Source organism: Chanodichthys erythropterus, chromosome 5 (assembly GCF_024489055.1).
Source record: "Chanodichthys erythropterus isolate Z2021 chromosome 5, ASM2448905v1, whole genome shotgun sequence".
Taxonomy (NCBI): Eukaryota; Metazoa; Chordata; class Actinopteri; order Cypriniformes; family Xenocyprididae; genus Chanodichthys; species Chanodichthys erythropterus.
In genome coordinates this window covers 18,530,383-18,549,177 of record NC_090225.1, presented here as the reverse complement: position 1 = coordinate 18,549,177, position 18,795 = coordinate 18,530,383, and the positions used below count along the sequence as shown (strand labels likewise).

Genomic DNA, 18,795 nt, shown 5'->3' with positions numbered 1-18,795 from the left:
TAAAAGTTATTTATTTGAATAAATGTTTCCATGAAGAACCTGTAACATCTATGGAACTTTTCCATTCCACAAAAGGATCTTTATAGTGGAAAAGGTTCTTTATATTTTTAAAATGTTGTACACAAGAAAAAAAGTTAAAACAAAAAAAAAACTGCTCACAGTAAGATTCTTTAGAGAACCAAAACATATTCTTTTATGGCATCACTGCAAAAAAAAAACTTTGATTTTAAGAGTGTATGTGGAAACAAATCCCTAATTACTTACATAATATTACTATATATATCACATATAAATAGATTTTTTTTTTCCATATACATAAATATACAAGAATTCATATGAACATTTCCCTATAAATCAGTTCATTCCAGCACTATCTAAAGGGGTAAAAGTCCATGAAAACATGTTCCTGGGATTGCTCAGCCACAACCCCACCACCAGCCAAATGGTTAGTTTCTAACCAAGTCCAAAAGCATAGTAACAAAGAGCAACAATACCAAGACAACATAAGAATATTCACTTGTGCACTTTGTTACTTATGCGAAGTATCCTGAATCTTCTTCACGGACGGCCAGTCACGTACTGCTGGTACAGATTATGTGCACTCAGGTACTGCGGCTGGGCCTGGATACTCTGGAGGCTGCGTGGAGGAATTGTGGCTGAGGCATATTGTCAGCAGAAGTATTCATTCGGCTGTCCCTCAATCTTGGCGGTGGACTCAGAGTCTAGGCTGGACCTGGCCGACAGCAGTCTGTTGGACTCCTCTGCGTTCAGTCTGGTGAGATATTCCCCCTCCAAGCCTTTGGCCTTGGTACTGGGAGACAGAGTCTCAAATGTCACATACGAGTCTTGAATGTCTTTGGACTTTTTGCCCAGAAACTTCTTGATTTTCCTCTTAAGCGCCCCGCAGCACACGATCACAGTCAGAGGCACAGCTATCACGCAGGCAACCGTGATTACTACTACATTAATGAGCTTTTGGGTTCCATTAGCAGTAGCCGCTGCATCTGTTGAGAAGATTACACACTGCTCCTTTTTGGGGATCAGCCCCTTGACGCACACACAGGCGATGTATTTGGTTTTTGGAACCAGTCCCTCGATGAGGATCCGGTTGTTACCTGGACTAACGTTAATTCTGCGCATATCCCTCTCCCCAAATACAGCATAGAGGACGCTAAAAGCAGTTGTGTTCTTTGCAGTTGGTGCCCTCCAGTTCAGACACACAGTGTAATCCGTATCGCCAATCACTTTCACAGAGCGCACGACCCTGTCAGGGTCTTGCTGAAGTGAGGACGTGTTTGCTGCCAGGTTGCTCAGATTGGTCTCCAGAAACCCGTCGGGACTGGCTGTTTGGGTATTTGTCCGACTGTTAGCGGCATTGTCGCTCTCCATTCCTGGATATGGGCCTGTGTAGCTCACTGTGGCACCAAGTGGTAGCACTTTGTTGGGTGCAGGAGAAACATATGTTACAATGTGTTTTTCTTGATAGGCTGCCTTGACTATAGGGTTTGGCTTCTTGGACTTCACTTTGGTTTTTGGATCCACAGTTGGATTCTCTGCTTTGGGTGCATCGCTTATGATCAAAGAAATTACAGCCTCTGCGCTCCCTGCATAATTTGTGGCTTTACAGATGTACTTTCCCGTATCACGATAGGACACGGCAGGCACGCTTAAAATAGACCAAACTATTCCCTCCTTTGAATTCTCCAGTTGAACTGCAAAATTTGAAGGAAAAAAAGCACAAACTAATTAGTATTGTGTAATCACAGTGCATTGTTGTGTCTGTGCCAGCTCTCTATGTAATCACAGTGCATTAACACCTCTAGCTAATACTACTTAACCACCCGCCATTGTGCTGACTCACCTGTCCCATTCAGTGGTTTTCCATCTGCCCTTCTCCAGACCAGCTCAGGGATGGGAACCCCAATGGTTCCGCATCTCAACAAGACATTGTTGCCCACTGCACTCCTCACACGGGCCACGGCGGTGTGGACACGAGGGCCCTGGCAGCGTCTGAGCTCGGCATCACTAAACAGAACTCCAGAGAGGCTCTCTGGATCAGCACACCTGAGCCTCGTGTCAATGAAGGCCACTGACTGAGTGGGAGACTTCTGGAACTGGACCAGATCGTATAATCGACAATCACACAACCATGGGTTGTCATGGAGACCTGGGGCAAAAGAAATTATCAAGTATATATATATGCTGTCAGAAAAAAAGGTACAGTGCTTTTCACTGGGGCAGTACCCTAAAGTATAAAAGGTAAAAAGGTGAACAAAGATGTACCTTTTCACTTTTGTACCTTATCGTATTATAACGATATATTATAACATATAAAGTTATATATTTATACATACATACATACATTATATATATATATATATATATATATATATATATAAGGGCATTTCCTTTTTTCTTAAGGTGTTTGTAATATATTTTAATGCAAGACTTATATATATGTCTACAAATTTTTCAGTGTGTGTGTGTGCGCGCGTCTTTACGGAAAAATGGTGCAGGATTTACTTAAGTAACACGTTAAAAACGTGAAATTGTGATGTAGAAAGACTGAAATAGTATTTTCTTGTAAAACGTACTCCAATAATTTTTATTTACAACTTTGAAAAATAGTTTTTACAGTGTAATAGCTATATTAGAATTATTACAGTGTATACTTTAAAAATGTAATTATATATATTTTTAAAATATATTACATACCTTAAAATATATTGCAAATTTTAAAATATTATTACCTTTTTAAAGTTTTTTTTTTATAAAACTATTTTTAAATTGCCTATATAATTATTATTATTATTTAAAAATATATATAATATACCGCCAGTAATATACAATTAATAAAAGAAGACGAAGGAAAACTTACCAAGAATCATTTTTGAACTTTCTACTCCCTGGACGGGTTTGACCGTCAACCAAGTGTTGAGGACCTCAGGTGGCACTGTCAGCAGATTATTACTGGATAGATCCAGGTAGGTTAAATTTTTCATGTAGAGAGCAGCCTCAGAGGGTACTGAGGACAGCTGGTTGTTGTGTATATCGAGTAGCCTCAGACTGGGCATGTCCATGAGGGATTCCCACGGAAAAGAAGTGAGCGAATTTCCGTCTAACCTTAGTTCCTCTAAACTGTACAAGCCACGAAAACTGTCCGAGTTAAGAGAGGATAAAACGTTAAAAGACATCCAAAGGAATTCTAAATTAGAGAGGTAGGTAAAAGCCTCGCTCGGGATCCTCTTTATGGCAGTCTTTTCAATCCGAAGTTTCGAGGTGTCCTCTGGGAACGTGGCGGGCACCAGGGAAATCTCTGGATCGTTGCAAATCACGCTCCTGCGAAACGCATTAGAAACAAGAATAAAGACTTATAATAAGGGATTTTAAAGCACGCGCACGCGAATCTTTAATGACTGAGTCTGAGAAAATGTGTCAAGAATCATTAATTGCGTCAAAATGCACTCATATTGCGAAATGAAAATACATTTTCTTGTTTAAACTGGTCATCTTTTAAAATACTAAAATAAAAATAAATTTTTGTGCATGTGCAAAATACATCCTAAACGATATTACACACAATGTTGGTTATGTATAAATACATTCATGATGTGGAAAGCGCAAAACCAAAATGCACCACATTTCAAGTGAAAAAAAAAATGCATTGCATTCATTCAATAAAGTTGAGATAATTAAATACATACGAACCTGGCTCTGGAACCATCACTCAGGTTATGATAAAAGCAGCTGCACTGGGAAGGACAAGTGCTCCGAACAAGTGGAAAGCCACCAGATGCCAGTAAGAGACCCAAAAAGACAGTAAGAGACATTTTGCCACTAGTGTTAACAAAACACCGCGGAACGTAGTTTTAATGAATTCACATCCACTTGCAATTATGGACAAAATAACCAGCATGTCATCGTCCCTCTGCTCCGATCTCCCATAATGATGTGACTGCTACGAGTCCAGCAGATAAAAAGGACAGGACAGACGAGGATTAGAGAAAGCGTGCGCGTTATTTTCATTTAGATGCATCTTGGAATCTGATAGGCTGCATAGAGATACATGATGTTAATTAGAGAATGTTTAATACCCACACTCCATCTGCTGTAGCTCTCGTTTAAACCACCCCCTACCTGACAGTTAAACTTTGGAATTTGTTGTATTTTACTGATTCACTTCTAGAGAGCTGATGATACTTTGGAAGCTGGTCTGTTCTGGCTCAACCAATCATTTTTGAATTGAACTTTTCAAACAAACAAAACAGGAGACCAGGGAGTATTGAACGATTTAGTTTCAAAATCTGTACCAAAAAAAAAAGTAAACATCACTGTATTTTCATTCAGTAAATACAGCAACCCAGTGATCCAAATGACTCTTTCAAAAGCACTTGTATACACAAGTATGGTAGATATATGGGGATATTATATACAAGATTGAGGTAAATACTGCTTGAGTAGTATTTACCTTAATCTTGTATATAATATAGAAGACCTTGTACTGTATATAATACCTCAATCTTGTATATAATGTTCCCATATAAGTAGTATTTACCTAAATCTTGTATATAATATTCCCATATATCTACTTGTGCACAAAAGTCATTTGGATCAGTGGGTTGCTAGGACTACTGAATGAAAATACTGACGATTACGTCACCAGCATGGAAGTTGTCTCTCAGACTAAAGACATCCAACTTTGTGCACAGCTATTGTTCAGTGGCGTATCCAACAGGATTTTTAAAATATTTTCCTTCATGTAATCCTGTTAGGCCTTGGATCACAGGCAGCTTGTTCTTCCTAAGAGCCTGTTGTGGGGTTTGTAAATACAGGTATAACTGCTTAATAGACAAACAATCCAATATATATAAAAAAATTAAAATAAAACAGAAAATAATTTAACAGCATAAGCTCAAAAACACTAAACAAGAAAAATGCAGGAAATAAATAATAATAAGAGTTTCTGGAATAAGGACTAAATGCAAAGCAGTTAAAACTTTCCACATATTTTGTTTTTGAAAGGTTTACATAAATCTTTCCTTGGTATAAAACTGGTATGGCGTGTCTGGTTTTCTGTAATTCTTGGCTCACAAGAGTTATTTTTGCCAGAAGCCTATTTGTTTATGCTACTGTAGGTTTGTAAATACAACATGGGTTGAACCTTGAAACCAGATCATCTGTTCTAGTGCCAAGTTGTAAATATAAAACCGAATTTCTCAACTGCCATGAGCTTATGAAAGAAAAAAATCAGTTGCTAAATGTGGAACTAGTATAAAGAGTGTTAAAATTTCCTTTAATCTACAACTTCCTACAGCTCTCTCACACACCTACTATGGTCACATTATTCCCTTAAAGATCTTTTTGGTGAGATTCACAATTACAGTATATAGTTTCAAATAATTCAGTAAAAGCTGCAGTGAGAACAGTGTAAACCTCCTGAGCATTATACAGTAGTCAACATTTGAAGTGGATCAAAACCTTTCAAAGTTATCCTAAAACCTTCTTCTTAGAACAACGTAGTTCTTTGGAAACTTTGATGAACATTTTTGATCCACTTCAAATGCACTGTAAAACTGAACAGTGAAATTAATTAAATGAGTTTGTTACACTCAAATAATAATGAAAGTTCATTGTACTTAATAGAAAAAAGTTGCACGAACTCAAAATATGATTGAGTTAAGCTGCAGCAGATTTCTAATTCCCAGCATGCTTTGCATCAGACCATATAAATAACTGTTGAAATTAAGTGTTATTTTGTGTGTTTTTGCACAAGATTAACATATGGATATATAAGTTAATGTTTAATGTTGTGTTATGATGGGATTCAGTTCAACCCCCGTTCTGTTATGTTAGTTTTGTACCACTGTGGTGAAGAGTAGAGCCTGTGGTTAGGTTGAGGATGAGCTGCATCCTCATCCTACATTTAAGACCATATATGTTGTTTGATTACATTCAAGTATGTAATGACTCTCTGATAGTTATAATAGCACGTGTTATTTACATTTAACCAAGATCTGAATGTGATTTTTATGTAAATTAACTGTATGTAATTAACATTATTATGAATTTGGAACGGCATGCTGGTGACGGGATTGTTAGTGAACCACACTGGCCTTGATCCGCTTCCATGGCTCTCAGCCCCGCCCCACTTGTCACAAACATTTTAAGTTCTACCAACTTTTAAAAAAATGACTTTGTTTACTTAAATGTTTTGAGGTAATAAGTTTCCTCAAATGTTTTGAGTATTTTGAGTAACTTATTGGGTTTTACAGTGTGTTGACTACTGTAGTTCAGTACTATGTACTTTTTTTAGTTCACACAGAAATGAAAAAACTGTCATTAATTACATTCCGTATTAATTGTCATTCCATACACACTGGTTATGCACAACGTTTGATCTTCCGGAAGAGGTTTGATCTCTCACCTCATTCAGGTTTGGTTGAGCTTCTATGTATGTTCGCTGATCAGTGTTTATATGTGAGTAAAGGTTTCAATTAAATCTGTTCATCATATAAAGCAATTGTGTCTCTTCAGAAAATACCCGCACAATTCATATGGATTAGTTTTACTATCTCTTTATGAAGTTTTTGAAGCATCAAAGTGGTAGATATGTTGCTGACTATGGAGAAAGCTTGCAGATTTAATTAAAAAGATCTTTATTTGTGTTTTGAAGATGAACAAAAGTCTAATGGGTTTGGTACAACATGAGTAAATGACAGAATTTTCATTTTTGGGTGAACTAACCCTTTAAAGTTCATGTAGGGCCACTAATCCCATTTACAAAAGCCAAATCCATATTAAGTTATTGAATAGAGACCTGTATGTGAAAAACATATGATGTATGGATCTTAATGTGTGAAAGAGGTCTAGTGGTAACAGCTTAGAGGTCTAGTGGTAACAGTCACGATCTTTCAAACTATTTTGTAAGCCTTTAAGTCTAACAGAATCTTTTGATCTATAAATGCATACAAAACATTGTTGATCTATATTATAATTTTTGAGAAGAACATATATGAAATGGCAAAATCCTAATTGAATCTAAATATCACATGATACAGTTCACAAACAAGACCCATATTGTTCATTCATTGCCTCATCCAAGACTAAGAGGTTGTGAAACCTATCAAAATATCATTTACATGTTAAAAAGGAATGTTAAGTCATATGACAGTACAAATTCAAACATTTTTTTAAAAGGTTTGTTCCACTCAAGTTTGCACTCCACATATAACAGTATGTTAGAAAACCACTTTGCAATAAGGTTTCATTTGTTAATATTAACATGATTAAAAATGCTTATAATTTCTATACATTTTAATTTCTACATTTACTTATACATTATTAAAATCAAAAGTTGTTTATGTTGCACTGTGAACAAACATAACAATAAAGAATCATCTGATAAAACACCAATGAATAGATTGCAAAACAAAGAAGTAGGTTAGTGTATCAGTGTTACTCTTTGTAACTTGTTTATTATTTGGCTTCCACTCAAGTACGAATAATGCAATCTGGAAACAAAGCAGCTTTTAATGGAGCTGAATTCAGAGTGGCTATTGTCTATACAAAACATTTAAAATGTTCCAGTAACACTTTACAATAAGGTTTCATTTGTTAACATTAGTTAATATATTAACTAACATGAACTACGAGCAATACATTTGTTACAGTATTTATTGATCTTTGTTAATGTTCGTTAATAAAAATACACTGGTTCATTGTTCATGTTAGTTCACAGTGCATTAACTAATGTTAACAAATACAACTTTAGTATTAGTAAATGTTGAAATTAAAGGGTTAGTTCACCCAAAATTGAATATTCTGTCATTTATTACTCACCCTCATGCCGTTCCACAGCCGTAAAAACTTTGTTCATCTTCGGAACACAAATTAAGATATTTTAATTGAAATCCAACGGCTCCGTGAGGCCTCCATAGGGAGCAATGACATTTCCTCTCTCAAGATCCATAAAGGTACTAAAAACATATTTAAATCGGTTCATGTAAGTACAGTGGTTCAATATTAATATTATAGAGCGACGAGAATATTTTTGGTGCGCCAAAAAAAACAAAATAACGACTTATTTAGTGATGGCCGATTTCAAAACACTGCTTCAGGAAGATTCGGAGCACAAATGAATCCGTGATTCCGTGTATCGAATCATGATTCAGATCACGTGTCAAACTGCCAACGGCTTAAATCACGTGACTTTGGCGCTCCGAACAGCAATTCGATAAACTGATTCATTTGTGCTCCGAATCTTCCTGAAGCAGTGTTTTGAAATCGGCCATCACTAAATAAGTCGTTATTTTGTTTTTTTGGCGCTCCAAAAATATTCTCGTCGCTTTATAATATTAATACTGAGCCACTGTACTCACATGAACTGATTTAAATATGTTTTTAGTACCTTTATGGATCTTGAGAGAGGAAATGTCATTGCTCCATCAGATTTCAAATAAAATATCTTAATTTGTGTTCTGAAGAAGATTAACGAAGGTCTTATGGGTGTGGAACGGCATGAGGGTAAGTAGGAATAAATGACAGAATTTTCATTTTTGGGTGAACTAACCCTTTAACATTAACGAAGATCAATAAATGCTGTAGAAGTACAATTCATTATTAATTCATGTTAACTAATGAAACCTTATTGCAAAGTGTTACCAATGTTTCCGTTTCAGCGCTGAACACAGCTTATGATTATGGCCAGCACAGGTTTAAATGACCCTAAAATGATTTCTCAGAACCACTGCTTTTCTATTTGTATAGATACTGACATTTTTTTCCTCTCTCTCTCTGTCTCTCGAGTCTGAAGATCTAGTCAGTATCCACTGATCCAACCGCGAATGTGACAATCACCATCAACCATATGCAAACCGTCAAATACGCAATGTCAATCAGTGTCTGGAGTAAAAGCTCTTCGACACCTGTTGTTCAGCCAGCGAACAGAACACGACACTGAATTGGCACAGGCTGGACTGGTTCACATCCACTCGGTCTTATCATCAGTGCGCTCAAGCGTCCGACACACAAAGGCTTGTTGTGTAACTGAATGAGCGCTTTACTGGTGCCCTGTGTAAATACGTATTAGGGGTCAATGGTAGGAGTTGTTATGTTCATTAATACATTCTTGTGCGGATTGAGGCAGAGGGAGAGCTTTACATAATTACGTTCATGCTTTTTCACGTGAAATGCTCCTTTAAAAGAAGGCTTCGTTTGAACACACTGAGGCACATCGCGCGCGAGTGAGGACTGTAATTCTGCACACTTTGGGGTCAAAATTGCGTTCAAAATGGTAACGTCGTATCCTCTACCGGAGGGATTCTCCGACTTCGATGTGTTCTCCCTGGGATCTTGTCTTCTCGTGGAGGGTAAGAATCATGTTCAGGTTAATAAAAAAAAAAAAAAAAAAAAAAAAAAAAGAAAAAAAAGGATCGCGTGCAAATCATACTTTATGGATGTGTATAGGCTTAATAGGATGCGCTTCATCCGGGAAAGATAGCAAAAGGTTGCAAAATCAGTAACACATAATGTTGATTTAACACTATCTATGTGAAGGCTATCATATAATGTTTCGTAACTGCGCTGTTATGGGGTCTCGAGAAGGCTCTGATTGTTCACACGTTTTCTGTGTCCTCTGAAGGTCTCCTCGGGTTCTTCCTGAATGCTGTCACCGTTGTTGCTTTTCTTAAAATAAGAGAATTACGGACTCCAAGTAATTTTCTTGTGTTCAGTCTGGCCATGGCAGATATGGGTATTTCTATGAACGCCACTGTCGCTGCGTTCTCAAGCTTTCTGAGGTAAGCACGCGCACGTTTGTGTGTTGATGATGTTGTTGTTGACGGAATCCCTAGAGGCAATGGTGCGTCACGGATGCCAGTGTGTAAATACAGCTGTGATGTTAAAGAGGGGTCGTTTTTTTTCTCGTATAAAAATGACTAAAGTGCAGCTGTTAATTCTCTGTGGGATGAAATGTCTTTTAATCACATCCATGCTATAATTAATAATAGCATAATTCAGCCTAAGAGGTCTGGTCTGGACCAGTTTGGACCAGAAACCATATACAAATATGTTGGATTTCAAAATTTAGTGATACAAGCAAGGATGTGATCAAATATTCTTAAATAAGGTTTAAGAATCTGTCAGAGAAATATACATTACACATTACTAAATTCATTTTAATTTCAACCAGCAAACCTTGGTCTTTTTTCAATATGTGATCTTCTTGAAACTCCAGATACTGGCCTTATGGATCAGATGGATGCCAGACTCATGGCTTCCAGGGCTTTATGACCGCTCTTGCCAGCATCCACTTTATTGCAGCCATTGCTTGGGACAGATACCACCAGTACTGCACAAGTGAGTAACAGGAACAGAGAACCTTAGTAAAAAAAAAACAATGAGATGCTTCTCACCATATAGGACCTGCACTTCAATAGGATATCTGAAAGTCTTTGTTCTAGTTTAGACCACCCATGTTGCAAAGACCTCCAGCTGAAGGTACTTATAGTGCACATAAGCTTCACCAAAGGCCATTCTTTTCAGAATCCCAGTGAATGGCCATTTTAGTTTAGTGAAGTATGTCAACACTGAGCAAATCAGGTCTAACATTATTTGGCGTGTTGTATTAATATAAAAACGTAAAAGTTCTGTAACAAAAAAAACAAACAAAAAAGCAACATAAATGACCATTCAAAAGTTTAGGGTCAATCAGATTTTTTTTTAAAGAAATTAATACTTTTATTCTGTAAGGATGCATTTAATTGATCGAAAGTGACTAGGCCCTGTCAGCTGGTATTACGAAGCGTTTTCGTAAATCTGATCACAAGTGGACGACACTAAATACTGGTGTAAATGGGGTCTAAAACATTTTGAGCTTGTCCACTTTCGACCACTTCCATGTGGTCAAATGTGTTCAAAGAGCTACAAAAGACCACCTTCTGTTCACCTACTAACCTAATGTGTAAACATTATGGGAAGCGCTCTAACCAGATGTCGGCTAGAGACCCAAGTTTGGTTTGAAGATGATAAATGTACCAAGCACAATGTTCTCTCACCATCCCTGATTTCTAACACGTTTTCTCAACCCAATCTCCTGGCACTGCGTATCTAGCTATAGCACAAAACTGCTCTCCATGTTTTTCCATCATTTTCTTTTTGCGTTCATATGTAAATTGCGTTTGATCAAAATGCATCTTAATACCAGGTGTAAACTGGGCCCTTAGATTGTTACAATTTTTTTTTAAAATAAATGCAGTTCTTTTAAACTTTTTATTAATCAAAGAATCCTGAAAAAAATATTTATTACAGTTTCCACAAAAATATTAAGCAACACTGTTTTCAACATTGATAATAATAAATAATGTTTCTTGAGCAGCAAATTAGCATATTAGAATAATTTATGAAAGATTATTCAGGTTTGAGGAGAAAATTCAGGTTTGCCTGCACATGAATAAATTATATTTTTAAAATAATAATAAAAAAGGTGTAATAAAAAAAAACTGTTTTATTTTAAACAGTACTTTTTTTTAATAATGTGTCACAATATTACACATTTACAGTTTCTATACTTTGATCAAATAAATGCAGCCTTGGTGAGCATAAGAGACAAAAAAAAAAGTACTGACCCCAAACTTTTGAACATTGCATTACAACTATTAATATTTACATTTAAAAAAAAAATGTTTATGGTTATTAAATAAAACAATTTAGTACACAGCACAATGTTTGATCACCTTGTATCATTAGGGACAAAGTTGCAGTGGAGCAGTGCCATCACCCTGGTTATCTTCGTCTGGCTCTTCACTGCTTTCTGGTCCGCCATGCCTCTGATTGGCTGGGGAGAGTATGACTACGAGCCTCTAAGGACCTGCTGCACACTGGACTACAGCAAGGGTGATAGGTAAGATGCAAAGTTAATTAGTACATTCATAATTCACGTGATATTATAACATACAACATTGCTCACCACCACTATTGACCCTCATTCTGACCCATATATTCAAATATGCGTTCTGACCCATATTTACAAATATATAAAAGCAATATTGGGATCATGGGGATGTCTCATTTCTTTGTAAATCTTTTCACTGTGAAATGAGACCCTTGAAGGCCTATAAATGCAATTTCATCTGTCCTCAGGAACTACGTGTCTTACTTGATCCCCATGGCCATCTTCAACATGGGCATTCAGGTGTTTGTGGTGCTGTCCTCCTATCAGTCCATTGATAGGAAATTCAAGAAGACTGGCCAGGCTAAGGTAAAGAATCCTCTGCACGATATTAGATTTTGACATGTGAGACCAAAGGGCGCTTGAAAAGAACAGAATATACATTGCATAAGACCGTTATTCACGGTGACTGAGTGGGTCAAAGAAACTTTTTGCCTGGGAGCACAAAGGCATTTCTGCAACAGCTACTGAACTCTTCTTGAGGACAGAACTATTATGTAATGCTAAAAAATTGCATGCACACCAATACCAAAGTGATAGCAGAAGAAGGGGATTTCCTTACAGACAGTTAAGACCAGCACAGAACAGGGCTATTAACGTTAACTATTTTTAACTGGAATAAAGCTAAAATGAATAAATTTGAATTATTAGATTAAAAAAAAGAATGTTGCCATGACAACTAACTGAAACACTAAAATAACTAACTGGAAATAAATGCAAACTAAAACTGAACTAAAAAATAAATTAAATCTCAATAGTAATTATATATAAAAAAAAAAAAAATATATATATATATATATATATATTATATATATATATATATATATATATATATATATATATATATATATAATAAATATATAAAATATATATCAATATGTAAATATATATTTAAAAAAACACTAATAAAAATGAAAAGCACCTACCAAAATTACTAAAAATGAAACTAAAATAAAGGCTAATTAAAAAAATAATAAAAACTAACAGTATATAAATACTAAAATAACATTGGCGCAGTATCACTTTAATGTAGACCTAATACTGTATTTTACTACTGTACTACTGAATCACATTCTAGTTTGTAAATATAGTATTATTGGTCATTTCATCATGTCTTTGTTAAGCCTTCATGCCAAACTTAGAAAAAACAGTATGTGTGGTTGCCAGAAATTTACCGTAAAAAAATATGGTAGCAACATTTCAGGCTTTACATATTTAACTTAAATTTACAGTAAAAAAATGGATTTCATTAACTGATTAATATTAATAAAGTACTAATATCTGTTTTGGACCACTGACAGACAACCACCAAAAACAAGTAGTGATGAGAAAGTCACATGATGAATCAAAACTCATCACAAGCTTTTCAACAAGCTGAGAAGGTGAATAGTAATATACAGAAGATGCGCAGTAGCATTCACACAAACTCTAAACACCATCATGGTAACACACATGACACTAAAGTAATCCAATAAACATTCATTTAACAAACATTAAATGCAACATAAAACCTTAATGTACAAAAACTAATGTCAATTTATGGTTTTTCAATCTAAATTATACAATGACTTGTTCTTTTTACTTCTAAAGACTGTACATTTAACAGTAGTTTACAGTAAAATTACATTAAAAGTAAGATTGCAGTTACAGTTATTCACTGTATTACAGTTATTCACCATATATAGTAAGGATTTTAATGGTAAACTTTTACTGGTAACCAATTAACAGGTTTTTACTGTAGCATTTTTACAGTCTTTTGCCATTTTTCTTTTCTTTTGCTATGGTTTGCCGTACCATGTTTGCTCATATGAACGTTGGAATGTTTAATGGTGTATAAGGGGCATCCAAGTTAAATCAGCAGCATGTGACTTGGAGAAATCCAACTGAAGACTAAACCTCCCTCTTGCTCTCTATGTGCAGTTCAACTGTGGCACTCCTCTGAAGACCATGCTGTTTTGCTGGGGCCCCTATGGTATCCTGGCTTTCTATGCTGCTGTGGAGAATGCAACCCTTGTCTCTCCTAAACTGAGAATGGTGAGGGAGTCATTGTTTTAAAGTGTATCAGACACCCAAATAAGAGTTCACCCCAAAATGAATAATCTATGTCTTCTGGGGAGCACAAAAGTTAATATTTTAAAGACTGTTTCAACTGCTTTTGTCTATACAATGAAAGTGAATGAGTTCCAAAACAACACTGGACCCCACTGACTTTCATCATATTAAATTATATAAAAATGATACAGTACATTCATCAAAATATGTTCTTTTGTGTTCCTCAGAAAGTCATACAGGTCTGGAATGACTATAATGATAACCAGGATAACCAGTAAATCTCACATTTCCATTAGGAGCAGCTTATGTGCTTTATCAGTTTAGAAATTGTATTACATGTTGAAATCTCCTATATTAAATATATATAACCAGTAAATCTCACATAAACACATAGACTTCTTTTTTTTTTTTTTTTTTTTTTTTTTGAAAAATTAATACCTTTATATGAATACCTTTTTTTTTTTTTTTTAAATGAATACCTAAATGAATATCTTTATTCAGCAAGGATGGATTAAATTGATCAAAAGTTACAGTAAAGACATTTATAATATTACAAAAGATTTTTTTATTTCTATACATCAAAGAATCCTGAAAAAATTTATTGCAGTTTACACAAACTATAAAAACTTGTTTCTTACTACAAATTCGGCTTTGACATCACAACAATAAATTACATTTCAAAATATATTACATTAGAAAACAGTTATGTAATATTTGATAATATTGCTGTTTTTTATCAAATAAAATCTGCCTTGGTAAGCATAAGAGGCAGTAGCGTAAACACATGAACTGATAACTTTTCTGTTATACTATTTACAGTATGTGCATAAAATTAATCTGATTTGGTTGTGTTCTTACAGATTGCACCCATTTTGGCCAAGACATCACCTACTTTCAACGTCTTTGTTTATGCCCTCGGAAACGAGAACTACAGGGGAGGAATCTGGCAGTTGCTCACTGGTCAAAAGATTGAGACTCCTGCTATTGAGAATAAGTCCAAATAAACTGAGCATATGATAATAACAGTTAATGTCCTGGTAGTTTCTAACAGGTATGAAACATGTGGTATGGCTTTGTGTGCTTAAGTTATCTGTGGACATGAGTGTGGAATCTGTGTTTGTTGTATAGTTTGGTCTGTTAAGTTTAATATAGGAGATTTCAACATGTAATACAATTTCTAAACTGATAAAGCACATAAGCTGCTCCTAATGGAAATGTTACAGAACGGGGTCCAATTTTATCCGTATCGTTACAAAGCACATGTAAGAAGAGAATTTGTGGCCGTCAATCAATAAGGGTTAAGCTGCTTCCATATATATGGTTCTGAATGGAAACACAATCAGGAATCATATTTTTGAGGTTGCCAGTGAACTGTTCTGATTTTTTTTTTTTTTGATTGTATACAGTATAAGCATTGTTACACTGTACATTAAACAGCTGTTGAAATATCGTGATTAGAAAAAAAAAAAAAAAAACATGTGGCGGCTACTTAAAAAAAAAAAATGAATTAATGCTACCTTTAAGTGTACTTTTACCATTTCTACAGTATGTTAATTTAGTCTATGTTAGTCCAAAAAGCACAGTTTGGCACACACAGAAAATAAAGTGTACACTCTAAAAAATGCTGGGTTGTTTCAACCCAAAATTGGGTCAAATATGGACAAACCCAATGGTTGGGTTAAAAAAATGCATTTAAAAAATTAACCCAATGGTTGGGTTTGTCCATTTTTGACCCAAACTTGGGTTGAAACAACCCAGCATTTTTTAGAGTGTACTTTATTTTCCACATAGGGAAATCATTTGCTATGAGATAAGGTCTACATCCAGCTTATGAGACAGAATTAGGCGAGCAACATTTTCTAATCCCAGAAACAACGGTGCTTTTCATGAAAACACATTCCCCAGTGCACAAGATTAGTCAAAAGAAAAAGATTATGCATGAGACTTACTGCAATTGGAAATGTTCTGTCTGGTGATCCCTGTCTGGTTTCCTTTCTGCATATTCTCCATTTCAACATGAATCATTCTGGTGTCTAAAAAATAATTAATTCCTGCCAAATTATTTTTTTATGGAAGTATTTTGTACACTGTAAGAAAAAAACATTTTGTCAGGCAACATAAAAATGTGTTTCATGTAGTGGATAATCTAAATTAACCAGTTTTAAATCATTAAAATGTATTAAAATATTTATAGTTTAAAGTGTGCATAACAGTAACATCATTATGTAGACTAAATATCAAAAAGACAATAGCATAATAATGACAAGTAACTTTGCAACCCAAAAGGGTGAAACTGCATAATGTGCATATTCTGAGCTCAACAGAGTTTACTTTAGAACTTTAGAAGCCCGAATTTGAAGAATTGTAGACTACAACGTACATAAATACAAATATGGGTAATTTTCAGAAAGATAAAATTCAACAAATTTTACACATTTGTACTAGAACAAATACTACTTAACATCTCCATAAATACACATGAAAAAGTATAATATGCTGACAGAATGAAAAGAAATTCTATACAAGTTACCAACTGTGTGTTAGATAAGTAAAACGAATATGTATAAATTCTATTTCAGAAATGCCTGAACAATACAGTATCAACAACTATTAAAACATAAGGATACATATGATAGATATACAAAGTTCTGTCATGAAACTCTAGATGGCGCAATCTAACTCAACCTGCTCGTAATCACATCGTTATCTATAGGGCACAGCTGATTGGTTCCTGCTGTATCAGTAGCCAATGATCTAGCGTGCTCAACCTTTAAATACTTGGCTGGCATTTACCTTAGCAGTGCAGCACGCTTTCAGAAACCCTCCACCTTCCCCAGCTCCACCTGTATAGATCTGCTACAGGTAATTCATATGTTATAGTGTACAGCAGCAGCATGTCTTACTTGCTCACAGCAGCGTGTCGTGTATATATTGTATTGGCAGTAGCAAGTCCCGTACTTGCTCTACAGCAGCAGCAATAACAGCCACAGTAGCAATAAAAGCAGCTGCAACATGAGCGTAGCAGATCTATTCTGCCAAGACAAAACATATCAACATTACCATGCCAATCACTCCGAGAGTTGTCATGACAGAAATACTTTTCTGTAACACAATGATTGTGTTAGTAACATGCTAAATAACAAATGATAGATAACTGTGTACCCTGACACCATGTCTCTGCAGTGGTTCATGTGTCATGTCATGCTAGAATCAGACTAGTCTTTAAAAGCGCTTGTGTCCACTTTAAACTTAACTCCCTCAAGTGTACTTTGAATAACCTGTGAATGATGTGCAAAGTTGTCATGTTCAATGGATGTGTTGTCATCAACACCTGATTTGTATATCTCAGTCAAGATGCACAACAGTGAAATAAACATTGCTGGCTACATTATTGTGTTGTAATTGACCCTTCTCCGTGAGTTCGATTGACAGACGATCTAACCTATCATAACGCAGAATCCGCTGTTATGTCCGACAAAGCAGTCAGGGGAGTTAGTAGATTAACGTTGGTGGACTTGTACTTGAAAATTAGTGTGTACTGATGTCTTTCCGTGGTTGAAACAACATTCTTTCTAATGTTCATTCATGTTTATTTGATGCTATACATGGACTAGTTAAGAAGAGATAATCGGTTCACGAGCCTCTTGAACTGAGGCGCTACAACGATCTGTCATCACACATTAAAGAGCCACAAAACCATATTTGTTTAAATTTCTTTAAAAATGACAAAATTTGAAAATTGAGACTTTGTTTCATATCAAAAGTAACCTGCTCTTTCTTGTCTGTCGAAGCGTTGCCAGTGTCCCCTTTGCTCTGCGATGTATTTTTCACTGCGTGAGAATATGATGTATGGCGAGAGATCGGCATGGCTTGTCGGACATAGCAACAGTAACTAAATCTTTGCGAACGGTCAGTTGAGTTCTCCAGACCAGGCTTTAGTAAACTGGAGATTAAAAACAACCCTGTGAACCTTGTTCACATTTCCAGGGTTCTCAGAAGCGGAAGTCGTCATAGTTGGGTAAACTTATATAGTGGTGATCAAATACAATTTTTGTATTCCCAGTTGCTCCAATATCAAATGGGAAAAAAATAAATCCATGATAGCGTTTCTGAGACTTTCCAAAAGGGAAGCATCCAGTTAGTTCAGACAGGCCACGTCAGCCAAGCTTGCATCAGCTGACAGTCAGCCGTTTATGACGTGTACCAGTTCAGTATTGACACTCCATTTAAATCCCCATTCATTCAGCCTTTCTTCTATTGGATGGCTGCATGCTACATATAACTCCTTTCTCCATCCTCAACTCCACCTAGCTGGAAATCTGTAATCTAATCTGATATATGTTTTGCGACTTGTCTTCAATATACAGAACATTTTATTGTAATCTTCCTTCCTCATGTATTTTGGCTTGTTTACAACAACTTAATTACAATTCACAAATTTAACATATGTATGTATGATTACTGGATATGCTCTGTTACCCCAAGGGGGGTTTGACTTGCTGCTCTCCATGCTCTGTCCAGGCATGGCTACATGGACGGGTGCGCGAGTTTGCTCAGAACAGAACCATACCGCCAACACTAACTGTTTGCATTATCATTATAATAAATATACATTTGACGAAAGTGGTGCTGACTGAATTGTGACGTTGATAACTGTAGACGTGTCATCACAGTCTGTGAAAAGGGTCCATTCTGCAAACTGACAATGTTCATTCCCAGGATTCAAAAAGCAATTAAATTGTGTACTGGTCAGCATCTTTTCTACATTTGTTTTATTTTCACATTTTTATTTAAAA

General features: G+C 35.6%; 2 protein-coding genes across 2 annotated transcripts; one reads left to right on the top strand and one right to left on the bottom strand.

Moving 5' to 3' along the window:
- Window positions 1-669: 669 nt before the first annotated feature.
- Window positions 670-3,830, bottom strand: lrit1a (leucine-rich repeat, immunoglobulin-like and transmembrane domains 1a). Its single transcript, XM_067385302.1, has 4 exons — window positions 3,709-3,830; window positions 2,879-3,339; window positions 1,862-2,167; window positions 670-1,712 (listed from the first exon to the last, which is right to left on the bottom strand). The coding sequence occupies exons 1-4, from the start codon at window positions 3,828-3,830 to the stop codon at window positions 670-672; spliced, it is 1,932 nt and encodes a 643-aa protein (XP_067241403.1).
- A 5,318-nt stretch (window positions 3,831-9,148) lies between these two features.
- rgra (retinal G protein coupled receptor a) lies at window positions 9,149-15,582 on the top strand. Its single transcript, XM_067385301.1, has 7 exons — window positions 9,149-9,368; window positions 9,641-9,797; window positions 10,235-10,356; window positions 11,746-11,899; window positions 12,139-12,256; window positions 13,868-13,981; window positions 14,860-15,582. Exons 1-7 carry the CDS (start codon window positions 9,290-9,292, stop codon window positions 15,001-15,003), a joined length of 888 nt encoding a protein of 295 aa, XP_067241402.1. The 5' UTR covers window positions 9,149-9,289; the 3' UTR covers window positions 15,004-15,582.
- The last annotated feature ends 3,213 nt before the right edge of the window (window positions 15,583-18,795 follow it).